At 42.7% G+C, this 27,835-nt stretch overlaps 1 protein-coding gene across 7 annotated transcripts in view; it reads right to left on the bottom strand.

Moving 5' to 3' along the window:
* The window catches only part of rad17 (RAD17 checkpoint clamp loader component), a 246,379-nt gene that overhangs the window by 71,936 nt on the left and 146,608 nt on the right, over positions 1-27,835 (bottom strand). For all 7 annotated transcript variants that reach the window (XR_004929135.1, XM_036130940.1, XM_036130942.1 and 4 more), the window contains 2 exons: positions 15,089-15,192; positions 14,840-14,986 (listed from right to left, as the gene is read on the bottom strand). Coding sequence is in view for 6 of the 7 variants with exons in the window: in XM_036130940.1 (XP_035986833.1) it covers positions 14,840-14,986; positions 15,089-15,192 (251 nt within the window). In the remaining variant the exon portion in view is untranslated. The remainder of the gene's footprint in view (positions 1-14,839; positions 14,987-15,088; positions 15,193-27,835) is intronic.

Here is a 27,835-nt window from a genome sequence, read left to right as displayed (position 1 = left end):
TTATTTCTCCGATGCTATTTATTTCTGCCTGTCCTTTTTACATTTCTGTTTGTCTTTTTTACATTTCTGTCTGTCCTTTTTACATTTCTGTTTCTCGTTTTTATATTTCTGTCTGTCCTTTTTGTTTCTCGTTTTTACATTTTTGTCTGTCCTTTTTACATTTCTGTCTCTCGTTTTTACATTTCTGCCTGTCCTTTTTACATTTCTGTATGCATTTCTGCCTCATTATGCAAATGAGGAGGGGCTGTGTCTTAAGGGCTCAACTTCTTCCCATTGGTTGGTTAGCATTTTTACTGCATCGGTCAAATCTACATGGCTTTTCCTCGCACTAAAGAATTGTTAAGTAATGTCAAACTCAGCAGGCAGACGTTCAGTGGCCGACCTCTTAAGGGAAGCTGCTAATAGACTGGAAGAATTAGAACGCTGTACATTTGGGATCTGAAATGTTTTTCGGTGGTTTCAGATTCGGCTTTCCAGATCAATAACTCATCGGCAGATGATCTATTCTACAAAACAGACACCTCTCCGCAACCACCGCAAGGCAGACACTGAGCTACAACCGTAGTTTCCTCAAAACGAGTCTTAGTCCGTGGGCCAGAATCTGTGGGACGTCTCCTTAAAAAGTTTCGTATGAACTGTCAGACGGCAACTTTCTTGCACCGGGAAAAGTTGCTACACATAGCAGTGATCTCAAAACACCAATGTTCCCACGTTTTCACTTGCACATTAATAAGTTATTGCTGATAAAAAATCTAAACGGTTGCGCTCCCATCCGAGAGGTCACGTGATTCGATTTTTGCTGCTCAGCCAATCAGATCGCTGTATTGTCAGCTGAGTGCGTTCAATCTGTAAGCTGTTGTAAAAATTTGTTTCCAGACGAAAAAAGCCCAATAATAGTATTTTCTGGCGCCATTTGGAAAGATCTTGATGGCAAGGAAAAAGAGAAAGCCCAGACCATCCATCATCCATTTTCTAACACGCTTATCCCTGCTGGGTTCGGATCGGTGCCGATCTCCGGCTGTCAATGGGCGAGAGGCGGGGTATAAACTGGACAGGTCGCCAGTCCCTCACAGGGCAGAAATAGCCCAGACTTTTGCTCATTTTGCTGTGATATCACCAAGACCTGCTGCGCTAGGATAGCACAGCCAAACGACTCATCCCCGGCAGAATTTGGATCCCCTGCGTATCCCCTGCGAATTTGGATCCCCTGCGTATCCCCTGCGAATTTGGAACCACCCCGTATCAGCTTAAAGACGCTACAGAAAACTAAAGATTTGCCGTTTATCAGCTTAAATATAAAACGGCATACATGCTTTAAAAATACCAATATCAGCTCTACTCTGACAGCATGGTGGGAGTTTCTTAAAATGACAAAGTCATCACTTATCCCATGCAGTCGTACTACCATCTGGAACAATCCTGACATCCTAAAAAAAATTTATATAATAAACTTTACATACTGGAAGAATAAAGGTATTGAATATCTGGAACATTTACTTGATGGAACCGAGTTCATCAATTTTTCCAAACTAAATATGCAATATGGCATTTGTAAAAATACATTTTTGGAATATGAACAACTTAAATCTATATTTAGAAATAAATTTAGGCATATTAAAGGTGGTTTACAAATTCCAACTAACATATTAGAGTTCCTAGATTTAAACCCCCCCAAACTACTGTCTAAATCATACAGGACACTGACTAAAATAGATGATTCAATATCTCTTCCTATTATGAAATGGGAAGAGGATTTATCAGTTAGCTTTAAACAAAAATTCTGGGCTCAAATATGTCTAAGAACTTTCAAATTGACTAGAAACACCAACTTACAACTAATACAATACAGAGTACACTACACAGGACAAAGATTATTCAAGATGGGTTTGGCACAATCTAATATCTGTCCACACTGCATAGGTAATCATCCTGATAATTATATTCATGCGTTATGGTTATGCACACCAGTCCAGAGGTTCTGGACACAGATATGTAAGGACTTATCAAAGTGCTTGAGTTGTAAAATTTCACCTTCCCCATCAGTTTGCTTGCTCGGTAATTTTGAGGAAAGCCCTCTGGGGAATAAAATAGTTTACATGGTTTTCACTGCATTATGTATCGCAAAGAAAACTATCCTCATGAATTGGAAAAGTAAGGAAAATCTCAGTATCAATCAGTATAGAGATCTTTAGTTGGATCATATTGATCTTGGGACAGCATCTGCATCCACATCTGATCGATCTCTTTGGGCTCCTTTGATTAGCACCATCACTTAATGGAATGGGGGGCAGTGGGTTGCTTCCTGCAGGGCGCAGTGGCTGGGTGGAGGGGTTCCTGGGGCTCTGGTGGCAGTCGGAGTGGAGCGCTTGGTGGGTCTGACTCCAGGGTCTGTTGCCCCCATCTGGGAGGGGCTTGGGAGGCCTACGGGTGGCCTACAGCGCCGCTTTCGGCGCTCTAGGGGAGCTACGCGGTGACGGACGTGGGTTACTGACCTGGTGGCTGTGCTGTCGCTGAGTGAGTCCTGGGTGGGTCAGGGGGCCTGGGGTCCCTGGGGTGCGCCGCCCTCAGGCGGGGGCCCCAGCGGGGCCTCGGGGGTTCCGGTTTCCGGGGGGTGTGCCGCTTGGGGTCTGGACCGGCGCACACCCAGGTGTCTGCCCCTGCACGGGGCCTCTGGTGCGCTGGGGAGCCTCGGGGCCTGTTGAGCTGGTAGAGGGGCATGGTCATTAACATCTCAGGGCAGATGCTCTTCCCCTTCTTTGGATCGGCATTCTGCTAGTGGGGGGAGGGGAGGGAGGGGGAGTAGGGACTAACCCAGCCTGGATGTCTACTGTCGAATGTATGGTGAGATGTTTGAATGTTAGTGTTGGGGAGGGGTTAAATCTACGGGTGGGGGGGTGAACATTCTGGTAGGCTTGTGTCCGGCCGCCTGTCCCGGTCTTGGTCTGTGTAGTCTCCCAGTACGGGTTTTGCCTGGGGGGTGGGGTTTGGGAAGGCTCGTGCGGGCTGGCTGGCCAGGGTCCCCCATCTTATTAATTTATTTGTTTATTTATTTAAATATAAATATATATATATATATATATATATATATATATATATATATATATATATATATAAAAATTTTTTTCTTTGGTGGGGGGGGGGGGGATAAAGCCAGTAGGCTTGGTGGGTGGGCTGGGGGGGTGGAGGTGTTGGTCCTGGTAGGTGGTTGGCTGGCGGGCCATGCGGCCTCTCCCCGGTCCCCGGGCTACGGTGGTGCTGCTGGAGGGGCCCCTTTCTCCAGGTGGGGCTTTCGGGGAGCGGGGGTGCCTATTGGAGTCAGCAGGGGAGCTGGCTCCCTGGGTTGGCTCCCAAGTCCTTTGCTCCCCATCCCGGACTCCCTCCCTCTGCCTGCTCCATCACACCACCACACATGTAGGTCCTTGGGGAGGGGGCGTTACCGGAGGTTGCCACTTTCTGATGACGTCCCTCTCCCCAATTTTATGATACAATTTAGACACTTTCACTCCAAACATTTTCACAATGCACATTCATGTAGGCCACGGTATGGGGGGCTGGGGGTGAAGACGTCTTGGGGGGGGCTTATGTTTTGTGAGCCTCGCCTCGGACGGCTCTCTTCACCCCCTCTCGCATTTAGACATTGAGGGTTCTGGGTAGTTGCTTGGAAGGGGCGCTGGCACCTGCTTCCTTCCGGAGGGGGGGTGGGCTGTGCCGTGCACCCCCTTCGGTGCTCCCAGTTTTAAACACACTTGAGAACAACATGCAACAACACAACATCTGAGCGGGTGTAGGGAGGATCGGGGGTCTTTTGCACACCCCGATCTCCGATTGCGGCACGGAGTCTGGGGCCTGGAGGAGGTGCGGGCCACTGGGTCCGGGGTCTTGCTGGGGGGCTGCTGTGGGTAGCCAGCGGTTTGCTGGGTCTGATGCCTCTGCTCTCCACAGAAAGGGGTGGGGGGCAGGGGTGGCTAGGGTAAGGTCGGGGAGGGAAGGGGTTGATTAGGTATTTAGTGGGTGACGGAGGTTCTGGTCGGGTGGCCCGTACGGGTCGTGTTAGCCCTCCATCTTTGGGGGGCCTGGTCCAGGGGGCGTCTGGTCCGGGGGCGGGGCCAGGGGTCGGGCACAGGCAGTCGTATAGTTGAATTGTTGTGACCGCCCCCACTTGGGATTTTTGGATGTGAGTGTTATGTGGGAATGTGTGTACAGCGTCCTTTTTTTGTGTCTTTTTTTTCTTCTCCCCAGTGTCCTGTCTAGCAATGTGGCAATAGGAATTGATGTCTCAATGCCAGATAGAGCTCGACAGATTTTGCTTTTACAAGTGGAGCGAACAGCTTTCGCCATATTGCTCCGCTTGATTTATGCTTGTAAATAGCTTTATTATGATTCCTGCAGAGAGAAATTCTAATTATATGGACACTACAATGGGAGGGTAAAGGAAGAACAAGAAGAGAGAGAAAAAAAGAGAAGAGGTGAAAGAAAGAGGAGATAAAAGGGAGAGAATGATAAAACGTTCTCCGTCTGCTCCATCACCTGGAAAGAGATGCAAAAAGAACAGCACAACCAACAGACATAAAGCAACAGATACAATCGAATAACACCTAAATGCCATTGCTAAATAATATGTATTATTATTTAAGCTGACATGTCTAATGTGATACCTGAAAAAAGAAAGTTTCCCCCATTTGTGAACAAGACCCCAAAATACTTGAACTCCTCCACTAGAAGCTGGCTCTTGAGACCTTCCTTTTTGACAAAGCTTATAGTTAGAGTGGCTCATGTTACCCTGAGCTACCTTTATAGTTATGCTGCTATAGGCTTGAGAAACTGGAGGACATCAGGGCCTATATTTCTCACTCTACCTAGTTCTACTGTTCTCCAGTCTACTGTTCTCCAGTTTTGCATCACTGTTGTCATTACAGCTTTTAACTTTTTGTTCTCTCTCTTTTTTCTTAATAGTAAGTACACCTGGTCTGGCGTTCTGTTAGCTGTGGCATCATCCAGGGAAGACAGATCACCCGCTATTACCATCTAACGTAGAACAGATTACTGGATCAATGTGTGCTCTTGTGTCTGTCTTGTTGTGTCTCTGCTCTGTCTTCTGTAACCCCCAGTCGATGGAGGCAGATGACCGTTCATACTGAGCCCGGTTCTGCTGGAGGTTTTTCCTTCCCGTTAATGAGGAGTTTTTTTTCCCGCTGTCACTTCATGCTTGTACAGTATGAGGGATTGCTGCAAAGCCATGGACAATGCAGACGACTCTCCCTGTGGCTCTACGCTTCTTCAGGAGAGAATGCTACTTGTCAGGACTTTGATGCAATGAACTGGTTCCCTTATATAGGATTTTTTTTGACCAATGTGTATAATCTGACCCAATCTGTACAATCTGATTGAGTTTGACTTTGTAAAGGGCCTTGAGATGACATGTTTCATGAATTGGCGCTATATAAATAACATTGAATTGCATCATCTCTTTAGACCAAGTAAACTATCACATTTTATGAGACAGTTATCTCATTTTAAAGATATAATCATCTAACGTTATTACTCTTAGCAAGTTAAAGCTCCATAAAAATTTTAGACCAGGTTTTAGTTACACTCTTTTATTATGCACATTTAGGCTACCTATAAATATAAAGTATGGCATGCCAAAAAACATTTTCAACAAAAGGCAATTTTAGTAATTGCCTTGCAATTTTATATTTAAGCATTAAAAATGATATTTCACCAATTTTCACAGAAAGATGGAAATAACGACTATCCAACATTTTAAGATTTTGTAAAAACTTATTTCCTTTTTTACCTACCTTTTGAAATTAATACTTGTTTCTACTTCTCCAAAATTATACTTCAAGAAAACTATTGTGCTGTCCTGGGGCCATATGCAGCTAGACCGCTAGGACAAAAGTTCCCCACACAAAGCTTCCTTTTCTTGCGTTCTCTGAATAACCTTTATTCACAAATCTGGCTTTAAACATTCTTTTTGTAAAAAGACAAATATTTTCCAAGGCAGAAACATGTAGAACAAATTCAACTTCAACAGGTGAGAGCACTCATAATCTCACGTAATTCACAGAGATATAACAAAGTTGTGATGTCTCACTGATTAAATATGAACCCAAAACGTTTCTAACTGTTTTTACCATGGATTTCCTCTGACTAAGAATTAGAATTCGCTGCTCGGGCCTAATTAAGACTGCAGATACAATAGGCCTTCGCAGCGCTTCGCTGCTTGGGCCTAATTAACAGTACAGATACAATAGGCCTTCTCAGCGCTTCGCTGCTCGGGCCTAATTAACAGTACAGATACAATAGGCCTTCGCAGCGCTTCGCTGCTCAGGTCTAATAAGAAACACTACAGATACAACAGGCCTTCGCACGGCTTCGCTGCTCGGGCCTAATAATGAAAAGTTTTTTCACGCTATCCACAGGGAAATTGTTGCCCGCTCATCGCACTGCCGATTTTATGGCCTTGCAGCTGATGGCACAACTTACATTAGCACCACTTAGCAGTTTTCCTGCAGTCTGAAATATGTTGACAGCAGCCTTTAGCCTCACACTGTGTTTTTGGGATTTTATAACGCCCGGGACAGCACTGGAGAAACCCTTTTCAGTTGCATCAAGGATATTTTTTTAAGGCTAAACATCCCTATTGAACGCATCACAGGATTTTGTTTTGACGGAGCAGCTAATATGTCAAGGTGTTTTTCAGGCGTGCAAGCTTTGCTTGCTTGGGTGCGAGATGAGCGATGGATCCCAAAGGGAAAAATAGAAAGATTGCAGACGAGAACAGTGGATTCAACAGTTCTTGGACCGAATCATTTGCTTTCATTGCCAATGCGGAAGGGTTGCCTACATGTTTGCTTTGTAGTGAGAAGTTGTCAAACAACAAAAAGAGTGACGTGGAAAGACATTTCCAGGGAAGGCATGCTGCATTTGCAGCCGGGTACCCAGCTGGGAGTGAGAGAGAAAGTGTGATTGCGTCACTGCTGGTGAAATTAGAGGACCGCAAGGATAGATTTAAAAAGTGGATTGCATCTCCAAACTCCACTACTACTGCTAGTTTTGTTGCAACCCGGGAGATAATAAAGCGTGGAAAACCGTTGGCGAGTACATGAAGGATTCATTCATTAAAATAACAGAGCACCTCTTTTCTGACTTCAAAAACAAAACAGAGATGATACAGAAAATTAAAGACATGCCTCTCTCCGAAAAAAACTGTGAAAGAGCCATTAAAATGGCAGGCAATGTCACCAATCAGCAAATCACGGACATAAATTCAGCTCCAGCATACTCAATTTCCTGTGATGAGTCATGTGATGTGATCGATATAGAACAGATAGCGCTGTTATGCAGATATGTGAACTCTGATGGGCCGCAAGAGGAATTGATCGAATTAATACCACTGAAAGGCCAAACACGCGGGAAAGACATATGTGAGGCTATCCTGACGTGTTTAAATGGCAAAGGAATAAACACAAACCACCTGTTTCAGTGGCTACAGACGGCGCACCCAGTATGAGAAGATCAGAAAATGGGTTTGTGACTTTACTACAGAAAGCGTTGGAGCGAAATCTGCTTGCATTTCATTGCGTTTTGCATCAAGAAGCACTGTGTGCAAAAACATTCCCACCTGAGTGTATGGAGGTGATGAACCTTGTCATCGAGACGGTGAACAAGATAATTGCCAAAGCATTAAACCACTGTCAGTTCCGTGCGTTGCTAGATGAAGTTGACAGCAAATATTCCGATCTCCTGCTGCACAATAACGCTCGATGGCTGTCCAGGGGTGAAGTTTTACGCTGCTTTGTTGGTTGTTTAGAACAGGTAAACACATTCCTGAAATGCACAGACCTGATCTACCTGCAACTGGAAGATACAGAGTGCCTGGAAAAACTGCACTTTATGGTGGACATGACAAGTCACCTAAACACGCTGAATAAAAGTCTTCAGTGGCGGGGAAACACCGCACTCCAAATGCTCGAAGCTATTCTGTCATTCGAGCGCAAGCTGACTGTATTCGCCAGAGATGTACAGCGCGGCACACTCTCTCACTTCCCCTCCCTCAGAGAGTTTATAGAACCCCGTCACGATCACACACTCACCCGTGATTATTTAAAAGGTGCAATCGTTGATATGCAAACCGCATTTGGGAGCAGATTCAGCTAGTTCTGAAAGCAAAAAATTACACTATCTTTCCCTGTCACACCTCTGGAGACTGACCTGTCCTCGTTGAACAAATTCCCAGGAATAAATCAAGCTGACCTTAAAATTGAAATGGCCGATATAGCTGACAAAGATTTATGGGTTTCCAAGTTCAAAAGTCTGACAGCCCAGCTTGAAGATGTCACTCGCCAGAAAGCCCAGCTTGCCCAAAACCACAAATGTAGTGGTTTTTATTTCTGAAAGTGTATCCCAACACCTGAGAAATGTGTGTTTGACACATGGAATACTCTTCCTGACAGTTATAGGAACATGAAGAAATACGCATTTGAGTTTTATCCATCTTTGGATCAACATACCTGTGCGAGCAGATATTCTCAAATGTGAACTACATTAAATCCAAATACCACACCCGCCTCACAGACAGCTTGCTGTCCTGCGTGAAGATTAAAGTTACATCTTACATGCCCGATGTTGAGAAGCTGTCCAGTGATGTCCGAAAGCAGAAGTCACATTAATGGGTAAAACCAAAATCCAAAACAAAAATCCCAAAAACAAAATAGGCACATATTTTGTTACAAATTGGCTGATTTTAAAAAGTAATTTCAGATTTTTTTGTCAGTATATATTTGGAATGACACAGGGATTTTGTTTCTCAGATCCGTGGATGGCTGCGTTGTATTGTGCATGTCAAAAGAGGATGCTGCTGCATTCACCCTTGCACTGACTTACCTGGCATTTGCACAAGACAAAAAAGAGGATAGTGGACAGAAATGAAGCTAAAATTGTATTGTTTTATTTTATATACATTACCTTTTTAAAGGGCTGCTGTTTTTATTCACTTACTCGCCACAACAAATAAAACTGTTATATCTCCTACAAAGAAACACACAGAGGCACTAAACTTTCCGTGATTGATCATCATCGGGTCTTCTACAATATCCAATGGTCAAATGATGACATCACCTAGGCCACGCCCCCTGACAACAGGAAGTGTCATGTTTTGCTGTAAACGGTCGCTATGTTACCCCTCTAAGCTAATCAACATGAAACTGTGTCCAGAGACAGAAGACATGTTGGTGTGTTGTGGATTCCAGCCCCAAGTGGATTCGATGGAGCAGGGGGGCGTGACGAAGTCACCTCAAATGCCGCTGCCATATGTTTGGCTCTGAACTCCACAGTTTTGGGCCGAGATATTTAGTTTTGCTTAAAACTCACTTGGATGTAGATCCTTATCTACCCCCCGACAGGAATCCATAACAAACTTTGGTGGGCGTGACCTAATGCCTCAACAGCGCCACCTAGCAATTTTCAAAGGACCCTTTGCTATTCACTTACTTCATCGTAGAGACATGAAATTTGGTACAGTTGCAGAGCTCAACACGATGCTCAGAATTTACAGTGAATGTCATAGTGCTAGTATCATAGGAAGTTGGCCATTTTAGAATGAAGGTCTGATTTTGACCCAATTTTTGACGTTTACAGCATTGTTATTTGATCGAACTCCTCCTAGGGATTTCGAGTGATTGGCTTGAAACTCGGTCAGTCTGATCATAAGCCATGGCCAATTAAAAGTTATCAAAATGGTGAGTTTTTGATTATGCTGAAGGGGGGGTAGCAGGGGTCAAAATTTACCTACTCTCCAAAAAAAATTAAACTGTTATATTTCCTACATAGAAACACACAGAGGCACCAAACTTTCTGTGATTGATCATCATCGGGTCTTCTACAATATCCAATGGTCAAAAGATGACATCATTTGGCCACGCCCCCTGACAACATAAAGTGTCATGGTTTGCTGTTAACGGTCGCTATGTTACCCCTCTGAGCTAATCAACATGAAACTGTGTCCACAGACAGAAGACATGTTGGTGTGTTGTGGATTCCAGCCCCAAGTGGATTCGATGGAGCAGGGGGGCGTGGCGAAGTCACCTCAAACGCCGCTGCCATATGTTTGGCTCTGAATTCCACAGTTTTGGGCCGAGCTGCTTAAAACTCACTTGGATGCATCCTTATCTACCCCCCTACAGTAATCCATAACAAACTTTGGTGGGCGTGACCTAATTTCTCTATAGCGCCCCGTGGAATATTTTAAATGATCAGCCCCAAGCCATGCTTTAAGCTAGAATTACAAAAGTTGGTACACAAGTAACACTTTAGTAATATTCCAATTGCTAAAGTGTTACTTTTGCATTATTACTTTTGGGTGCGTATCCACCAATTTAACTGTCAAACTTTCATAAAAGTTGTCTTAATGCAAGAAACGAAACCCTTAAACACATGAAATAACAATTAACTTTAAATAACTAAAAAGGTTTTGTTAACTTTTGACATGAAGCTGGATTAACAGCTAGTGAGATACCTTTGATTAAATTGGTATACTAATGTTTAAACCAGAAGTATCAAACGTACGGCCCGCGGGCCGGATTCGACCCGCCGAGCGATTTAGTCCGGCCCTGTGGCCAAATGCATTATCATTATTCAACGGCTTTATCTCCTCGCTGCGTCGACCGATCTGCACCAGATTTTTTGTGAGTCGTGGGGGAGCGCTGCCGAACACGTTGGTGTGAATCGCCCGGTGGACAGGCGGGGAAAATGCGTGACAGCTTCTGCGGTGGCTGGCGGCCGGCTGTGCGCAAACCAATGCGGTGGCCAATAGGCCGGAGCGGCGCCTGGCTGTGAGGGATGGATGGATGGATTATTCAATTGTAATAATTAAAAAAAATCACAACTCCGAAAGGTCAACAGTTTCATGATTAATCAAGCTTAAATATAAAAAGTATTAGTATCGTATCGATAACGCTCATACTGACCCTGTATTTACTTGGTATCGGATCAATTAAAAATTCCTGGTATCACCCACCTCTAGTATTGAAGTGGGCAAATCAACGAACCAATAATCGTTTGCACAAACAACACACTCACACTGTTGGACCTCCCACAGGGGCGTGTCTGGGCATTCCTGCTGTGTGGGCGTTCCCACAGGGGTGTGTTTGCTGCTGGCTGGGCCTTCAATTATACCCTTCTCTAATTTGCTGTTCCCAAAACATTAACCCGCTGATCGTTGCCCTTTCATTAGATGCTGAACAGGGTTTCCCGCAGTGCTATCTTGGCGAGGCGGCCGCCTTGCCAAACTCACGCTACCGCCTCGCCAACATTCCAAAAATAACAAATAAAAATACTAACGCGATATGGTTGCATGTTTTTTTGACGTTAACACGCGGTTTTTTGTTGTTGCTTTCGCGCGTGCATATAGTGAATGGCAGGATAAAAAACACATGGATACCCCCCCCCTCGCTTGTCGTCTTCTCCCCCCCGTGCAAATCTTGTCGTTGCCTCGCCCCCCCCAGTCGGTCCGTGCAAAAGTTGTTGTCCCGACAGCTGTGAGACCACGTCACATAATAGCGGCCGTTATGGTTATAAATGAGAAACACATCTTGCTATATACGGATGAAATTATGCTCTATCTGGCTAATATGTAAATGTTGTACCCTGCTCACTGCACCTTGTTAGAAGAATATAGTTACATTTCTAGGTACAAGATATATAAATAGAAGTGTAATGATGCCTCTTACCTTAGCTACTTAAGGCTTATTGAGGTTAAGTATTCCCTTTCATTGCGACCCCTGTTAACTTTGTTATCTAGGTCTGAAAATTCCTAGATAGCTACATCAGATTTATCTCAATGATGAGACTAACAGCTGAATAGACTTGGACAGGTGGAGGTCTCTTCTGGTATCCTGAATTGGTTGAATAAATTGCAATAAAATCTATATTTTACCCACATTTTTCTACTTCAAGCACTACCAGCAGTGGGGTACCAGGCTTTCATTTATACTACTTGGCTAATCAATCCACAGCTTTCTGAATTTGGTTTAAAGACCTAGAGTACCCTCAAGCTTGGAAAGAGATAGAACAACCCCACACAGCTAAGGCATTGTTTAGCATTCCATATACTTACTTTTATAAGCAAAAAGATTTAACTCCAAATCCTATGATAAATCTTACGTTAAAATCTGGAATGAAATTAGTGCAAAGTTCCATAGTGTCCGCACATTATATGGTTCCATGCATTTAATTTGCATTCATTCAAATGGAAAGGTTTTAGCCTTTGACTTTTATTTATGTCATTGAAAACATTTGTACCATGATGCTGTGTCCTAGTTTGTGTTTGGTATTAGCTGTAATTTTCCTTGATTTTGTGGAAGGAGGCTCTAGGGGAGGGGGTTCTGCGGTATTGCTGGTAGATGCCGCCACGTCTGTTTATGTAAGCTCATTGCGCCCGTTGCTGGGGTTCTATTTAGGCTCAAAAAGGACTATCAAAACACTATCTGGATGGATGCTTGGAGTATATAACCTTATGTTATCATAATCAACTGGATTTTGGTCTTTTTGGTATAGGAATATAAAGTAGCTATATACTTTTAACCTGTCCAGCCGCTAAAACAAATTAATTCCTCCTATACGGAGGATAAAGTTTATCTTATCTACAGTCATGGCCAAAAGTATTGAGAATGATTCAAATGTTAATATTTACAAAGTCTACTGCTTCAGTTTTTATATCGGCAATTTGCATATACTCCAGAATGTTATAAGGAGTGATCAGCGTAACAGCAATTAATTGCAAAGTCAATATTTGCCGAGAAAATGAACTTTATCCCCCAAAACACATTTCAACGTCATTGCAGCCCTGCCTTAAAAGGACCAGCTAACATCGTTTCAGTGATTGCTCCATTAACACAGGTGTGGGTGGTGATGAGGACAGGGCTGGAGATCAATCTGTCATGATTAAGTGAGAATGACACCACTGGGCACTTTAAAAAGAGGCTGGTGCTTGGCATCATTGTTTCTCTTCTGTGAACCATGGTTATCTCTAAAGAAACACGTGCAGTCATCATTGCACTGCACAAAAATGGCCTAACAGGAAAGAGAATCGCAGCTAGAAAGATTGCATCTCAGTCAACAATCTATCGCATCATCAAGAACTTCAAGGAGAGAGATTCCATTGTTGCCAAAAAGGCTCCAGGGCGCCCAAGAAAGACTAGCAAGCGCCAGGACGTCTCTTAAAAGTGTTTCAGCTGCAGGATGGGGCTACCAGCAGTGCAAAGCTTGCTCAGGAATGGCAGCAGGCAGGTGTGAGTGCATCTGCACACACTGTGAGGCGGAGACTCTTGGAGCAAGGCCTGGTCTCAAGGAGGGCAGCAAAGAAGCCACTTCTCTCCAGGAAAAACATCAGGGACAGACTGATATTCTGCAAAAGGTACAGCGAGTGGACTGCTGAGAACTGGGGTAAAGTCATTTTCTCTGATGAATCCCCTTTCCCATTGTTTGGGACATCTGGAAAACAGCTTGTTCGGAGAAGACGAGGTGAGCGCTACCACCAGTCTTGTCTCATGACAACTGTAAAGCATCCTGAAACCATTCATGTGTGGGGTTGCTTCTCAGCCAAGGGAGTCGGCTCTCTCACAGTCTTGCATAAAAACACAGCCATGAATAAAGAATGGTACCAGAATGTCCTCCGAGAGCAACTTCTCCCAACCGTCCAAGAGCAGTTTGGTGATGAACAATGCCTTTTCCAGCATGATGGAGCACCTTGCCATGAAGCAAAGGTGATATCTAACTGACTCAGGGAACAAAACATAGAGATTTTGGGTCCATGGCCTGGAAACTCCCCTGATCTTAATCCCATTGAAAACCTGTGGTCAATCATCAAGAGACGGGTGGAAAAACGAAAACCTAGGAATTCTGACAAAATGCAAGCATTGATTGTGCAAGAATGGACTGCTATAAGTCAGGATTTGGTCCAGAAGTCGATTGAGAGCATGCCAGGGAGAATTGCAGAGGTCCTGAAGAAGAAGAAGTCAACACTGCTAATATTGACTTGCTGCATTAAGTCATTCTGTCATTAAAAGCTTTTGTTACTCATAATATGATTGCAATTGCATTTCTGTACGTATGTGATGACATCTGACATACACACATGAAAACCAGTGGGCAGCAGATCATGTGAAAATATAATATTTGTGTCATTCTCAATACTTTTGGCCATGACTGTACATATTAATAATTTAATAATAACTAAAGAAGTTTATGTGCTCATTTACTCAACCTGTTTAGCTGGTGGATCAGCCAACAAGCTCTCCATTTACGCCAATTTGGCTGCTTAAGACAAATGTCAGGTTGATGTCTCAAACTGCACTTCGTCTCAAAAAATGGAAATTATTCTACAGATGACAGGACACATTTTTACTGGAAGTCTACTGGTTTACAGAGAGAAAAGAAATGGCAAGAATACCATCCAGACATGCAACCTTTTAGTCTAACAAGCTGGGGTCTATCAGGTGGAAGTAAGCAGGGTGTTAAGGGTTTAAGGAGCTAAATTAAAAAAAAAGTTAGGTCCAGAGATGTCCAAAACAAAAGAAATTGTTCAGAATCTTAAATGTCAAAGCAAACTGTAGTGACATGAGGGAAATGTCTTGGACTGAAATTCCATCAGCAGTTATGTTATATAATTTAAACCCCCTCTGGATTGTGACCAGCAAAGGACCTATTAATTCATCTTTTGATATGTATTCTGTTGAGCACTCAGGTGGTTGTATCTTCAGATATGTAACTGCATGATTTTTAGCCTAAATCAATCTAATTATTGGCAATAGTTTATATTATCGATCTAAGGACTAACCGTCCAATTTCCTGTGAGGAGATCCGCATCAGATAGATACTCGCTGGCTCTGTCAACATCCTCTATCTCAGAGAAGAAGTCCAGGTAATTCTGATGGAGGCACAGGCTGAAAAACTCTCCAGAAGCTTGTGAACGCTCAACAATTAACTAAATGCAGAGGTGAAAAAACATGTTCTGAATACTCTAACATCATGAACGTAACACCTAGATTGTTGTCAACTTCAATAAAGTGAGAGAGAAAAACTTTACCTCGGGCTGCACAAGTAATGCTTCTCTATGATGTTGCAAAAGGTGTAATGGTAAGCCAGGTCCAGAGGCACTTTCATTTTCATTTGTACCTTCACAGTTCCCACCTGTTGATCACATCAAGAGATAAATATATAATTTCACTTATATACATAAATAAAAAAGACAAATATTTGTTTCCCTTCAATCTTTGTCTCCCTCCAAGAAGAAGAGCTGGACTTTGCAAGAATGGAGCCACCATTGACTAGAGGAGTATGTCAAATAAAGATTGTGTAACTAAGTGAGTAAGAATATAATCAAATAAATTTAAATATTCAAAAACATCGCAATATCCTATGAGTATTTACACTAGCCCTGTGATCTTGCTTATCTTGCTCTCAGCCTGCTCAAGCGCTTTTACTCTGCAACCTACAAGCTTGGATTTTTTACTGCCTTTAACTTTTTATCTCCTGGTCAAAACTACAGAAAAGTTGGACATTTTTTTTTTTAGGATTTACTTTTAATTAAATGTTCCCCCCAAAGTGGACTATTTTACTTTTTTATGTTATTCAAATCTCATCTGAGAAAAAGAGCAGTCGACATAAGCTAATCCACACAAGATGCCTCTTTATACCCAAGAGGAGTTAGAAAGACCTCTCAGGGAACAGGCTATTACAGAAAGAATTCAACATAAAGTGAATATGGAGAAGAACCACCCGATTCCACCTAATCAGCAAAATATGCCTGTTATGGTATGACAACTTTGCCTATGATTCCAAACAGTGACAATCACCTCAACGACTCAACCAACAAACAGATCACCAATGGAAAGGAGAATAACCCACCTGCAGCACAGCCCCCAGATTTCAAACAGATTTGCTCCACTTTGACATTACACCAGGAAAACAGTCCATGTCCTGACAACAATCTTTGTTCTAAATGGTCTTTTGAGCTACCAGAGAAAAAACAAGCTACAGGGCCAAATACCTTAATAACGTGCAAAGGATATGTGAATGGGATTAAACACTTCTGTAGCAAGAAAAGCACAGAAGTGTTGATCTATAACTCATTGAATTGAACTGTGGTCTAGTGTCTAATATCTCAGAGATCCTTTAAGGGATCATGAAACTGCCACCAACTCTGGAAACACTGAGTAAAAGATGAGGCCTTGGACAATGTTGTCAGAAGAAACTCAGAAGTATTGGTGCAGGATTTACCATCTGCTAAATTTACTTGAGGGTCTTAATGTGAAGGTGTTTCTCAGCAGACCTCACCTACCCATTATTTTGTAGAGATGATATTTTTTCAAGAGTTCTGATGCTTAACAAATGGCTGAAAAACAGCTGTAACCTTTATAGACAACCTTAACATCTTTTGGGAGAGAACAGAGACCACTTCTCTCTAAACAGGTCAGGTGCAAAACGCCTCATTTCAAACAACTTCTATGCTTTGAATAATGCACCATCAACTTTATGACTCATTCCAGATCTCAAAAGGACAAAAAGTGGACCTACTCGTAACACCTACAGCAGGGGGTCACCAACATGGTTCCCCCGAGCACCACATGTGGTGCCCACGAGCTTGTTCTAAAAACAGCACAAACCGTTAGTGAGCTGCATCTAAAACTTTATTTTATTCTGTTCCTCTTCCTGTTTGTTCACACTTACATTTATATAGATTTAAAAAAATATCTATAACAAAGCATGAAAATATGTTTATTTTATATAAAATTAAGGTGAAATCTGACTCTTCTAGTTCAAAGGTCAGTACTGGTAGCCCTTCACACAACACCAATCAAGTAGCTCTCAGTTTCAAAAAGGTTGGTGACCCCAGCCCAAAAGAGAACCCAAAACCTCCCTCCTTCAGATGCCAGCCCAGACTGTACCCACCTCCCCTGTCTCGCCACTCAGCCCAGATGTCCCTGGATTTCACCAACAATGTGAAAAAACTTTTTAATACTGGCTTACAGGTGAAAGGCCGCAGAGCCTCCCAACCTCCAAACCAATCTTCTCCACTTATCAAAGAACATGTCTGTGCTCAGGATTTTCAGATCACTTCACTGTGATACACACTGGCCCCCAGTGGTAAATTTATCAGAAATGACAATTTCCAGAATAAGCTTGTTCCCCTGATGGGAGATAGCTGTAAAATATCTGTGATGATACATGGCAGAAATAACAAAGCAAAAAGGATAAAAGTAATAAACAATCATACTTAAATTGTAATTATGAGTATCTTACATAAATTGTAAGATACAACCAGCCACATAGAATATATCAAACACTAAATCATGTTCATGGCGGCGCAGGAACCTGCAACCGCCGATGTGCTCCGGGCTTTTTTGTTTGTGTTTCACTCATGCTATCACCACTCCAAGCTCTAATACAATACAGGAGAGAGGAGCTGTTGGAACTGCAACCAAACCTGGGAGCTCACAAACCCTACCGACTATTGAATCCCGACTTCATTTACCCCGACCTGCAACAGACAACAGAAGCTCCACTGTATTTGTTTTGGAAACGGCAAGGCTGTCAGGCAGGCCTGCTGACCCAGCTAAAAGCTAACCCATATAGACCAACACTTCCAAGCTTCACTCTGGCCATTGTAAGACCCCTCGCTCCCGACAAAGCGGTAGAATTGGAGGAACGCACGCTGTACCAAGACAATGCTAATGGCAGATACTAATAAAAGCAAAGGAAGAGGTCTGGCAATTTAAATCCACCACTCCCTAGTGCACTTCGGCAAAAGTCGTCAGAACCTTCCGCTCACCTGACTTGGAATACCTTGCAGTTAAGTGCACGCCATTTAAACTGGCTAGAGAGATCAGCTCGGTGATAATCATTGCAGTGTAAATCCGGCCGAAGGCTAATACTAAGTTAGCTCTTGAGGAATTTTACTGCTTTGTTACCGGCCAAATGAACAATAATCTATTTGCGGCTGTGATCGTTGCTGTAGACGTTAACCATGTTATTTAAAGGCTATGCTTCCCAGGATCCATAAATGTATTGAGTTCCTGACAAGAGACAATAATACATTAGATCAAGTTTACTTAGCATCACAGCAGCATACAAACAAAAAAAAAACATTCAGGCTTTGACAGAACAGGCCTGTTCAGCTAAAAGAGGGAGCTGACTTACAAAGCTACACATCATCTGTACTTTTTCTATATCCACTTCTGCACTGATGCTGTCCTACCCAGAAAGACAATCAGAGTAACCTAACCAGAAACCATGGGTTGAAAGCTCGGTGCAGGTCCAGACATGGTGTCAGCCCGGACACTTAAATCGTGTGCGGACCAGCTAGCAGAGGTCTTCCTGGACATCTTTAACCTCTCCCTGCAGCTGCCCACGGTTCCTGCCCGTCTGAAATCCTGAGTTATCGTGCCTGTCCCCAAGAAACCAACCATCACCTGCCTCAGTGACTATTGTCTCATCACTCTGACCCCAGTCATCATGAAGTGCTTCGGGTGGATCCTCCTAAAGTACATCAAGGAAGCCATCCCTGCTGGCCTGGACAGCCTGTTTGCCTACAGGGAGAATCTCTCCACAGAGGACGCTGTCTCGTTAGCACTGCACTCAACTCTGACTCATCTGCAGCAGCCCAACACCTATGTTAGGATGCTCTTCATGGACTTTAGCTCAGCATTCAACACCATGCTCCCAGAAATGCTGGCTCTGAAGCTCCACAACATGGGATTATCCACACCTCTCTGCTCCTGGATCAGTGACTTCCTCATCAACAGGCCCCAGGTGGTGAGAATAAGTACATGCACATCCTCTCCACTGATCCTCAACACAGGAACGCTGTTCTGCTGTCCACCCCACAAACGCAGTGGTGAAGTTTGTGGATGACACCACTGCAGTGGGTCTCTTCTCCAACAATGAGGATTCCCACTACAGGGATATACAGCCTGATCCTGAACACCAGTAAGACAGTAAGACCAAGGAGGTAATAATAGACAACAGAAGGTCCAGGAAGACTGAACACGCTCCTCTCGGTGGTGAAGGAGGTAGACAGCATTAGGTTCCTGGGCATTGACATCTCCTCCATCCTCTCTTGGACTGCAAACAACTCCCACCTGGTGAAGAAGGCCGAACAACGGCTCTTCTTCCTCAGGAAACCAAAAAGGACTGGACTTTCCACTAAACTGCTAAAGAACTTCTATAGAACTACCATAGATAGCGTGTTATGTCTCAGCATAACTGTATGGTATGGGAGATGCGCAGTACAGGAGAAGAAGGACCTTGCATGGGTGGAGAGAACAGCGCAGGGGATTGTTGGATACCATCTGCAGGATCTAGACTCAATTTATGCAGAACGAGTCCAAAGAAGAGCCAGACGCATCTCCACTGATTCCCCACACCCCCCACCCCACTCAGGCAATGCACTGTTTGCCCCTCTCCCTTCAGTTAAAGGCTTCAGAAGCCAAAATAAACTTAGAAACAGGTTCTTCCCAAGAGCTGTTTGGGCAATCGCCCCCTGATGGGAGACTGCAGTCCAGCGCTTTAAAATCAGCCCACTGTTACTAGCCCATCAAGTTACAATTGTTATGCCAGAAGCTGTTTGAATATGATTTTTATTATTAATTATAATGTGGTATTATAATTTTAATAATAGGTCATTCAAACTCAAATAGTAGCTATAACAAAATATGGCTCAAGTGGTGGTGATACCAGGCTATAAGCTTGTAATAATTTATAACACTAATGCATTTATTAATTAGCTGTTATGGACTCATTTATGCTGGAACAGGAGGCCTGATTGGTTTCTGGCCGATGAGATTTGTCCAGTAGCGTTGATAACTCAAATTATAACTGCAATTAGAGTTTAAAACCTTACTCCTTATCACCATCCAATGATTGTCTCTGTAATAATGTCAGATTTTAACTCAAAAAGAGGTAACTCTATATTCTGAAAGACCGTGCAACTCTGGATCGAAATAAACAAACCTTAATTATTACACACGTTGTCTTTATTGAACCAAAAGCAATTCCCTGTTCCAGTAATTATTCTGATTTCACTACCTTGGAAGCTCTACTCACTACTAAACTAAACATGCAAAATATATGTGAAAATAAAGGTCAAAAATGGATTAAAATAAGAGGTAGCAAATTATAGTTCACTCAGTTGTTTAAACATTACATTCAAGACATGGCCATTGACGCAGCAGCATTGAAAGACAAACAGCTTTGAGAATCCAGCAGGACGCTACAATGTTTTCCAACAAGCTAGCTACAGCTTAGCTATGCTGCACCTTCCCAAGATGGCGACTATGACGACACGTGACCTCAAACCTTACGTGATATGTAAAGGGGGAGGTCTTAATGACGTAATCAACGCTTACGCTAATGTGGGGTGGTGCCTTGATTAGGGAGGCGGTCTTAATGAGAAATTCAACGGAAGAACGCGGACTCAAAGTTCCAACAAAGAGATTTAACTCACTGATAAGACAGAAAAGAGAGGAAAGAAACAAAGTATGGAAAAATCGGCTCTCGACGGAGCCAGTTATAAGAACCACAAACCAAAACACAGCCAAAATCACTTACAAAATGCGTGCACATACATCAGAAATATTCAGCAGTTAAAACAACTCCGTCTTGGAGTAAACAAGCATTAAACAAAATCCTATTAGGTTTCTCTGCCCAGGCACACTTAGATCACCTTAAGGGTGAAAAGAGAAATAAAAGAGGAGAAGAAGGCAGATCGCAGTGCGCGATCGGGTTATACTTATCATAGCAACGTTATCTGTCGTTCCGTCTTTAGGGTCGCCGGCCATTTTGGGCCGTGTTGCATGATGGGCGTTGGTGGCCATTTTGACCACCTTGCATCATGGGAAATGCAGTCTGTCACATCCCGAACTAATGCAGGCTGTCACGTCCTGAACTGGCGTAACACAATTCACCTTAATGTTACTGCCTACTTGCACACTGTCATCCCTGAATATCTAAATGCACATTGCTGTAGACAAAGCCTCAGATCATCACTGTTCAATAAGCACCCTACCATCTCATTGTCACCGTGGCAACACGTGGTGACAAATAAAAATATTCTATTCTATAAACTGGCTTTATTAAACATTAGACCGCTTTCAGGAAAATAATTTTTATTCAGACCAAAAAAGTTAAAAAACAATACAACTGAACATTTTTCCGAAGTTTGAAGATGTTTAGCTTCCCATCCAGACCTTTAATCAGACCTTAATTTTGATGTTATGTGTGTAACCGAAACATGGTTACATGAATTTAATCAAGCACTGACTCAGATAGAGTCAACGCCTCCAAACTACAATTTTTTTTGTGGGAGCAGACAAAGAAAAGGTGGAGGAGTTGTAACTTTGTGCAGTTAAGGTGGAAAAATGTGTTTCTGGAAAAATGTGATTCTTTTGAATATTTGGCATTCTGAGTAAAAAGTCTGGTGCAAACTAAGTTCTTGAATGTTTACAGGCCTCCTAAATCTATATTCAAAATTTTAATGACCTATCTGTGAAATGTGTTGATTACGAATGTTTAATTATTTTAACATTCCTGTTGACAACCCTGAAGACAGAGGTGGAAATGTGACAGACTTAGACATTTTTGGCTTAACTAAACATGTTAAACACACAAAACTTAAACAAGGAAATATGTGACCCGCCACAGCAAAACTATGAACAAGTTGGCAGGGTACAAACAGGAAAAACGTGAAAAACTTTAAATCTGTGAGAAAATAGTGATTTTTGTTTTATTGGTTACTGGAGCACAAACGTTCGGTCATCAGAACCTTACAACACCGGGCCGAGCATGTCCCAACTAAAACAGAAGGGAAGGACAAGGAACAGAAACACATCAAAGATGCCCTCCAAACTGTGGGTACCCTAACTGGGCTTTTGTCAAATCAGCAAGAAAATCCAAAAGACCCGCTGCAGAACATAATGGTGAGAAGAATAAACGCAAAAGCATCGTCATCCCATATGTTGCTGGAGTCACTGAAAAACTCAAGAGGATTTTCTCCAAACACAAAATGCCAGTACATTTCAAACCAAACAGGACCCTCAGACAGAGGCTGGTGCATCCCAAGGACAAAATCCCCAAACCTAAGATGAGCGGAGTGGTGTATGCAGTTCAGTGCAGTGAGGAATGTTCTGATCTTTATATTGGAGAAACCAAACAACCTCTCCACAGACGTATGGCTCAACACAGGAGAGCTACCTCCTCGGGACAAGACTCTGCTGTCCACTTACACCTTAAGGACAAAGGACACTCTTTTGAGGACCAAAATGTTCACATTTGGACAAAGAAGACAGGTGGTTTGAAAGGGGTGTGAAGGAAGCCATCTACGTTAAGAGAAAAAGACCAACCTAAACAGAGGAGGAGGCCTTAGGTTCCAACTCTCAAAAACTTGCAACACAGCTATAGGATTAATTCCATCCAGTCATCACCTTAACTCTCACCCTCGAGTGATCAAAACATTGTTCCTTTAAGCCAGGCCAATAACAAACCTAACGACTCCTCGTTACAGAGGAGTGGACCAGTTTCGGTCCAATCTGCTGGCTTAATGGCTTTAACGACCGCCCATTACCAAGGGGTGGACCTGTTTCGATTGAATTTGCTTGTTATCTAAACCATTGCAAGGCCTTTGTTGGGCAATGGTATAAAGCTTGTTACTCCACATTACTCCAGACTTTTTGAATTGAGAAAGCTTCCAGGTTAGGAAGCGAAACGTCTTCAACTACAGGAAACAAGTCCAGTTGCTTTGTTTTTTACTTTTTTTTTTGAATGACCATGACCTGGATGACTGAGAATCTTCACCAGCTTTTTGTTTTATTACAAAATATGCTAGTCGAAGTTATGAAGTAACCCCTAAATAATTTTAATGGGCGTTTTGAAGGTTTTAAAATGGTAAACTTTGTGTTTATAAACGGGATGTTTTCAGCCTAAAATCCCCCCAAGCTCTACATGTGTAAAAAGCTGTGGCTCATTTGTATGCCAGCTTTGTGTGGCAGAGCACACGCTTTTGTAAACGCATGTCAGCCAGCAGGCTCCGTGCTTAAAGGGAGGAGATAGCTACTTATACAGCTATTTAACTCTGAAAGAAAAACATCTGAAAGAAAAACATCAGACCGTTCAAGTCGGTCTGATGGACCGACTTGAACGGATCTCAAAGAGTGAAACTGTGACTTGCTCAGCGCTCCTAATGTGACTAGGACACAGACGTGGGACTCATTTAATATTTTTTATCAGGAGAGGTGAAACGGAAAAACTGAAAAAAAGGACTGCATAACCTTGGCGAATACTCATTGTTTCCAGCTGCCGTTAACCGAAGACGATAAAGAAAGCAGTTGACTCATGGCAGAAGAGTGAAAATTTACGTTAACAAATTGCGAAATAACCTAACCGCCACTGTACAGCGCTGCGTTGTGGGAAAATTTTTAACAGGACGCTGGAGTACCTTTGATTCTGGATCAGGAGAAATCAGTGTAAATAATAGCATCTTTGGATAGAGAGCATTCCTGGTTTGAAGGTGACGTTAGCCAAAAATGAGGGAGATGAAGAACGCTTTGGACTACGGTGCATTTGTGCACTTAGGACAGTCTTAGGAACTGCAAACCTTCTTCTGAGGATGGATGGATGGATTATTTAGCGCAGAAAGGGAGTGGCAGAACATGGGAATCATCGGACATGGGGTGAGTTTGAAAAGTATAGAAAACCAATTATGATGGATCATATTGAAATTAAAGCCGATTATCATTCAAACTTCCATTTTTAATATCCAAACATGATTTAAGTGGCATAGTGATTTGGACCCTCTATTGACAGGCATTGAAGGGGTGGGTGGTGTTGCTGCAAGGTATGAAAAGTAATATAAATCAATAGTTTTTATTAACACCCCCTTCAAAGTTTGTTTAAAGTTTCTTCAAAGTTTCTTTAGAATCACTACCAGCGTGATTCTAGAGAAACTTTTAGGCTTTTTTTCTCCTTACTCAGGTCATATCTTTTTCAAATTTTATTCAATTTCCACAAGTTTGACTTCGTTGAACCTCTGTCAGTCTGCCCCAGGGCAGCTGTAGCTACTAACATAGCTCACCACCGTCAGGGTGTGAATGTGTGTGTGTGTGTGTGTGTTAATGGGTGAATGACTATACTGTAGTGCAAAGCGCTTTGGAGGTCGTCAAGACTAGTTAAAGCACTATACAAGTACAAGCCATTTTACCACTTCTTCTGTGGTCAGATAGGGCAAAATCATTAATAATGCTTGTAGGCTATATGCCACAGTCGAGAGGTTAACACACTCTCCAGTCTATGGCATCTGAACTCCACTCCACCAAGGCTTGCAACAAATTTGATACCTTCTTTACTGAGAAAATCCATAAGATTAGAGGAGCAGTCTCTACGTCCATGTGAATTTCAGTACCAAAGCTGTTTCCAATTGTGGACCGCTCTGAATTGATTAAGAGGGAACTTGGGGCAGTGAGATCTGAAATCGCTAACAATGCTATCCACACTGAGCTGGAGCATGTGAAGGCTAATGTCGGAACCGTTGAGGAGGGCTTATCAACATGGACGGACGAGGTCGTATCAACGCAACGCACAGTAAAAGACCTTGAGAAGTTGGTAGATGAACTAAGAGATAAGTGTGAGTGTCAAGTTCTTTTCTAATCTGTGCCGCTTCCCCACTTGAAAAGGGATGGATAAATTGATGCAGAATTTCATCAACAGGGTTTTTACTCAAAGGACTACGCAGTTTTCCTCATTTTATCCTCCATTTATTTAGTGTGTGTCAGGACATGTTACAATTGGTCCAGAAGCAGGTAAAAACCTTTAAACAAACCCAAAATAATAAAAATAATTACTAATCTGTATATACATTTATATTAATTAATTCAAATATACAAATATCTATCTATTTCAATATTAGTAATAAATATTTATTTTATAAATATAAATAGCTTCAAGTTGTTATTCTTCTTAATCTAATGCTAAATTATTTAATAGTTGATCTTAACACCCAAATCCACTATTCAACAACACAACAATCAGTTCAATCATAAAATCAATCAATCAACGCCAGACTTCACCACCACAATCCACCGCTTCAGTTCAGACCTTGCTGTTAATGGGCGTTTATGGGCTAGCAAAGCTGGAGGCCTGGCTGGAAGAACTTGCAGTGCGATATCATAAACAATACAGCTTGTGTCCTGCCGCCTCTCCGCCCGTCTACAGATTCATCCAGATCTGCACAGGCCGACCAGGATCTCTGATTAAGAGTCCCCAAACTCCCGTCTGGTTTTCTCTTCCACTCTTTTTTTTATTGTCTGTCCCTCATTTAGGTCCATGTGGCACACAATGAGCGCACGCCTTTAAAAAAAATAATAATTCAGATTTGACTTCACAGTGAGGACTTGGAGGAGAGAGTGAAGAGAGGGAACATCTGTATCACGGGAGTCGCGGAGCATCCGGGATTCAGCTTGCCCGCAGCAGTTTACTTAAAGAAGTTTTTCAGATGGATAAAGAAGTGGCTGTGGAGCGCTCCCACCGCAGCTTGGTGCAGAGAGGAGCGGGGGACAGGCCCTGCGTCATCATCGCAAATCTTCACAAAGAGGGAGACGCCTTGGCCATCCTGAGGAAAGCCAGGGACCGAGGCAGGGGGTTACAGTATGATGGGAACACGGTTTCTTTGTTTCCAGATTACACGGTTAATGTCACCAAAGCCAGGGCGGCTTTCACGGACGTAAGGAAGATACTGCGGGGCAGACCAGGAGTCCGCTTTGGAATATTATACCCGGCCAGATTTCATACCTCCCACAACAACGAGGAGGAGTTTCTGGACGCTACGAAGGCCATGGACTATGTGAAGAAAAAAGTCATCCTAACAGCGGAGCCGGAGAACTGAGCGTGCCCTCATTTAACAGGAGAGGTAACATTGGATTACTTCCTGATGTTTCAGGTGACTAACGACAAATATGGGTACAATATGGCTCAGCATTGTATTTGAAATGTTTAATCCTCATGTAGTAGCACAATACGGGTCCTCCCTGACTGATTGTATACCGATGCACCGGCATGATTACATGCTCCTGTTTTCCCCCTCCTATTGTCCACGTGCATGGCGCTCAGAAGTGTCAGTGAGCGGTAGACCTGCTAAGTACACTGGAGTGGACTTGCTTTCTAAGCCTAGACCTCACTTATCCATAATATTATTGATGCATTTGGTTTATAAAAAGTGTTTTTACAAGAACATTAACCACACATACATTATGGGGATTACGTCCATAATGTCTCTGAGCCTAATTCTGTGGAAGCCTGGGTGATGCAGCAAGTGATTGTGAACCTATTTGGATCCATATCCAGGCAAAGGCGAACACCTTTGGGGACTGTTCACATAGCTGCATGTTCTGACCGGCAACCCGGGACCCTGTCCCAAGAGACTGACCATATAACGTTTGTTGATTTTAAGGTTGTTCTAACCTTAAGGTTTGTTCTTTTCATGCAAATTCCTCTGTTCCCCAGGGATCCTAATGTAGAAATAATAGATGTTGGGGAATTGTTCCTTCCCCCTGTTCAAAACACAAAAGGTAGATGATAATGTTCAATCTGAAATATACATATCTTGCTGTTGTTTTTGCTTTTTTTCCCACTTTTTTTACATCACCCTTCCAACTTTACTGGCCAATACCCACCCTACCTCAGAAATTCGTGCGGCCCATCTGTGATTTTCCCTTCCCACCTACTCCTTTATCTGTCAGTATATTGTCTGATGACAAAGGATTATGCTTGCCCATATTCTGATTCTTAGTCATGGGATCGCTAAAGGTTATAACTTATAATGTCAAGAGTCTTAATCCAATAAAGAGGAAGAAAATCCTTAATTAAAAAGAGCAAATGTCAGACTGCATTCTTGCAAGAAACCCATTTATCAGATTTAGAACACGATAAGCTCAAAAAATCCTGGGCAGACAAAATATTTTACTCATCACATAAATCATGGAGAAAAAGAGGGGTCTCCATATTAGTGCGTAGACAGGTGAATAACCTACTAACGTGCATAAGGATCCTGAAGGAAGATTCATCTTAGTGAATGGATGTATTGATGGCATACAAGTATCATTGATGAACATATATGCTCCCAAAAAGGATGATCCCAGCTTCATTACCACAATTTTTTCCCCTGTATTACAGCTCAGCTCTGGTATTCCACTGACGGGTGGAGATTTCAACTGTGTCATGTCTCAGCATTTGGATAGACAGCCTCCATTAAAAACACCAATCTCTCGAATGAGTAAAACACTTAAATACTTATCAAATGAGTCCGGATTAGTGGACGTTTGGAGAACTAAATTCTAAAGATAGAGATTTTACTTTTTACTCCCACATAGATTCATCTTATTCACGAATGTATCTTTTTTTCACACCCAAAGCAGAGTTACATAGGATAGAGGCCGTCAAGATTCTGCCAATAACAATATCAGATCATGCACCTCTAGAAATATCCTGGGACATAGGACATAGATTAACGACCAAACAATGGAGGCTAAATGCGTCACTTTTAAATGACAAAGAGTTTACCACCTTTGTAACAAATGAACTAAAGTACCTCTCCTGATGTATCCCCTCTCATCCTATGGGACTGTGCCAAGGCGTTCATTAGAGGCCGCATTATCGCATTTGCAAGTGCAAGAAAAAAGGACCGGGTAGCAAGGCGGCATCAAGCACGATTGGAACAACAACATAAAAGAACGCTCACTCCCAATTTGCTCAAGAAGCTCAAACAAGCACGTAGAGATTTAAACAGCCT

The sequence above is a fragment of the Fundulus heteroclitus genome, unplaced genomic scaffold (genome assembly GCF_011125445.2).
Source record: "Fundulus heteroclitus isolate FHET01 unplaced genomic scaffold, MU-UCD_Fhet_4.1 scaffold_40, whole genome shotgun sequence".
NCBI classification, from domain to species: domain Eukaryota; kingdom Metazoa; phylum Chordata; class Actinopteri; order Cyprinodontiformes; family Fundulidae; genus Fundulus; species Fundulus heteroclitus.
Note: the sequence above shows the minus strand (reverse complement) of the source record. Positions and strands in the feature narration are given on the sequence as shown.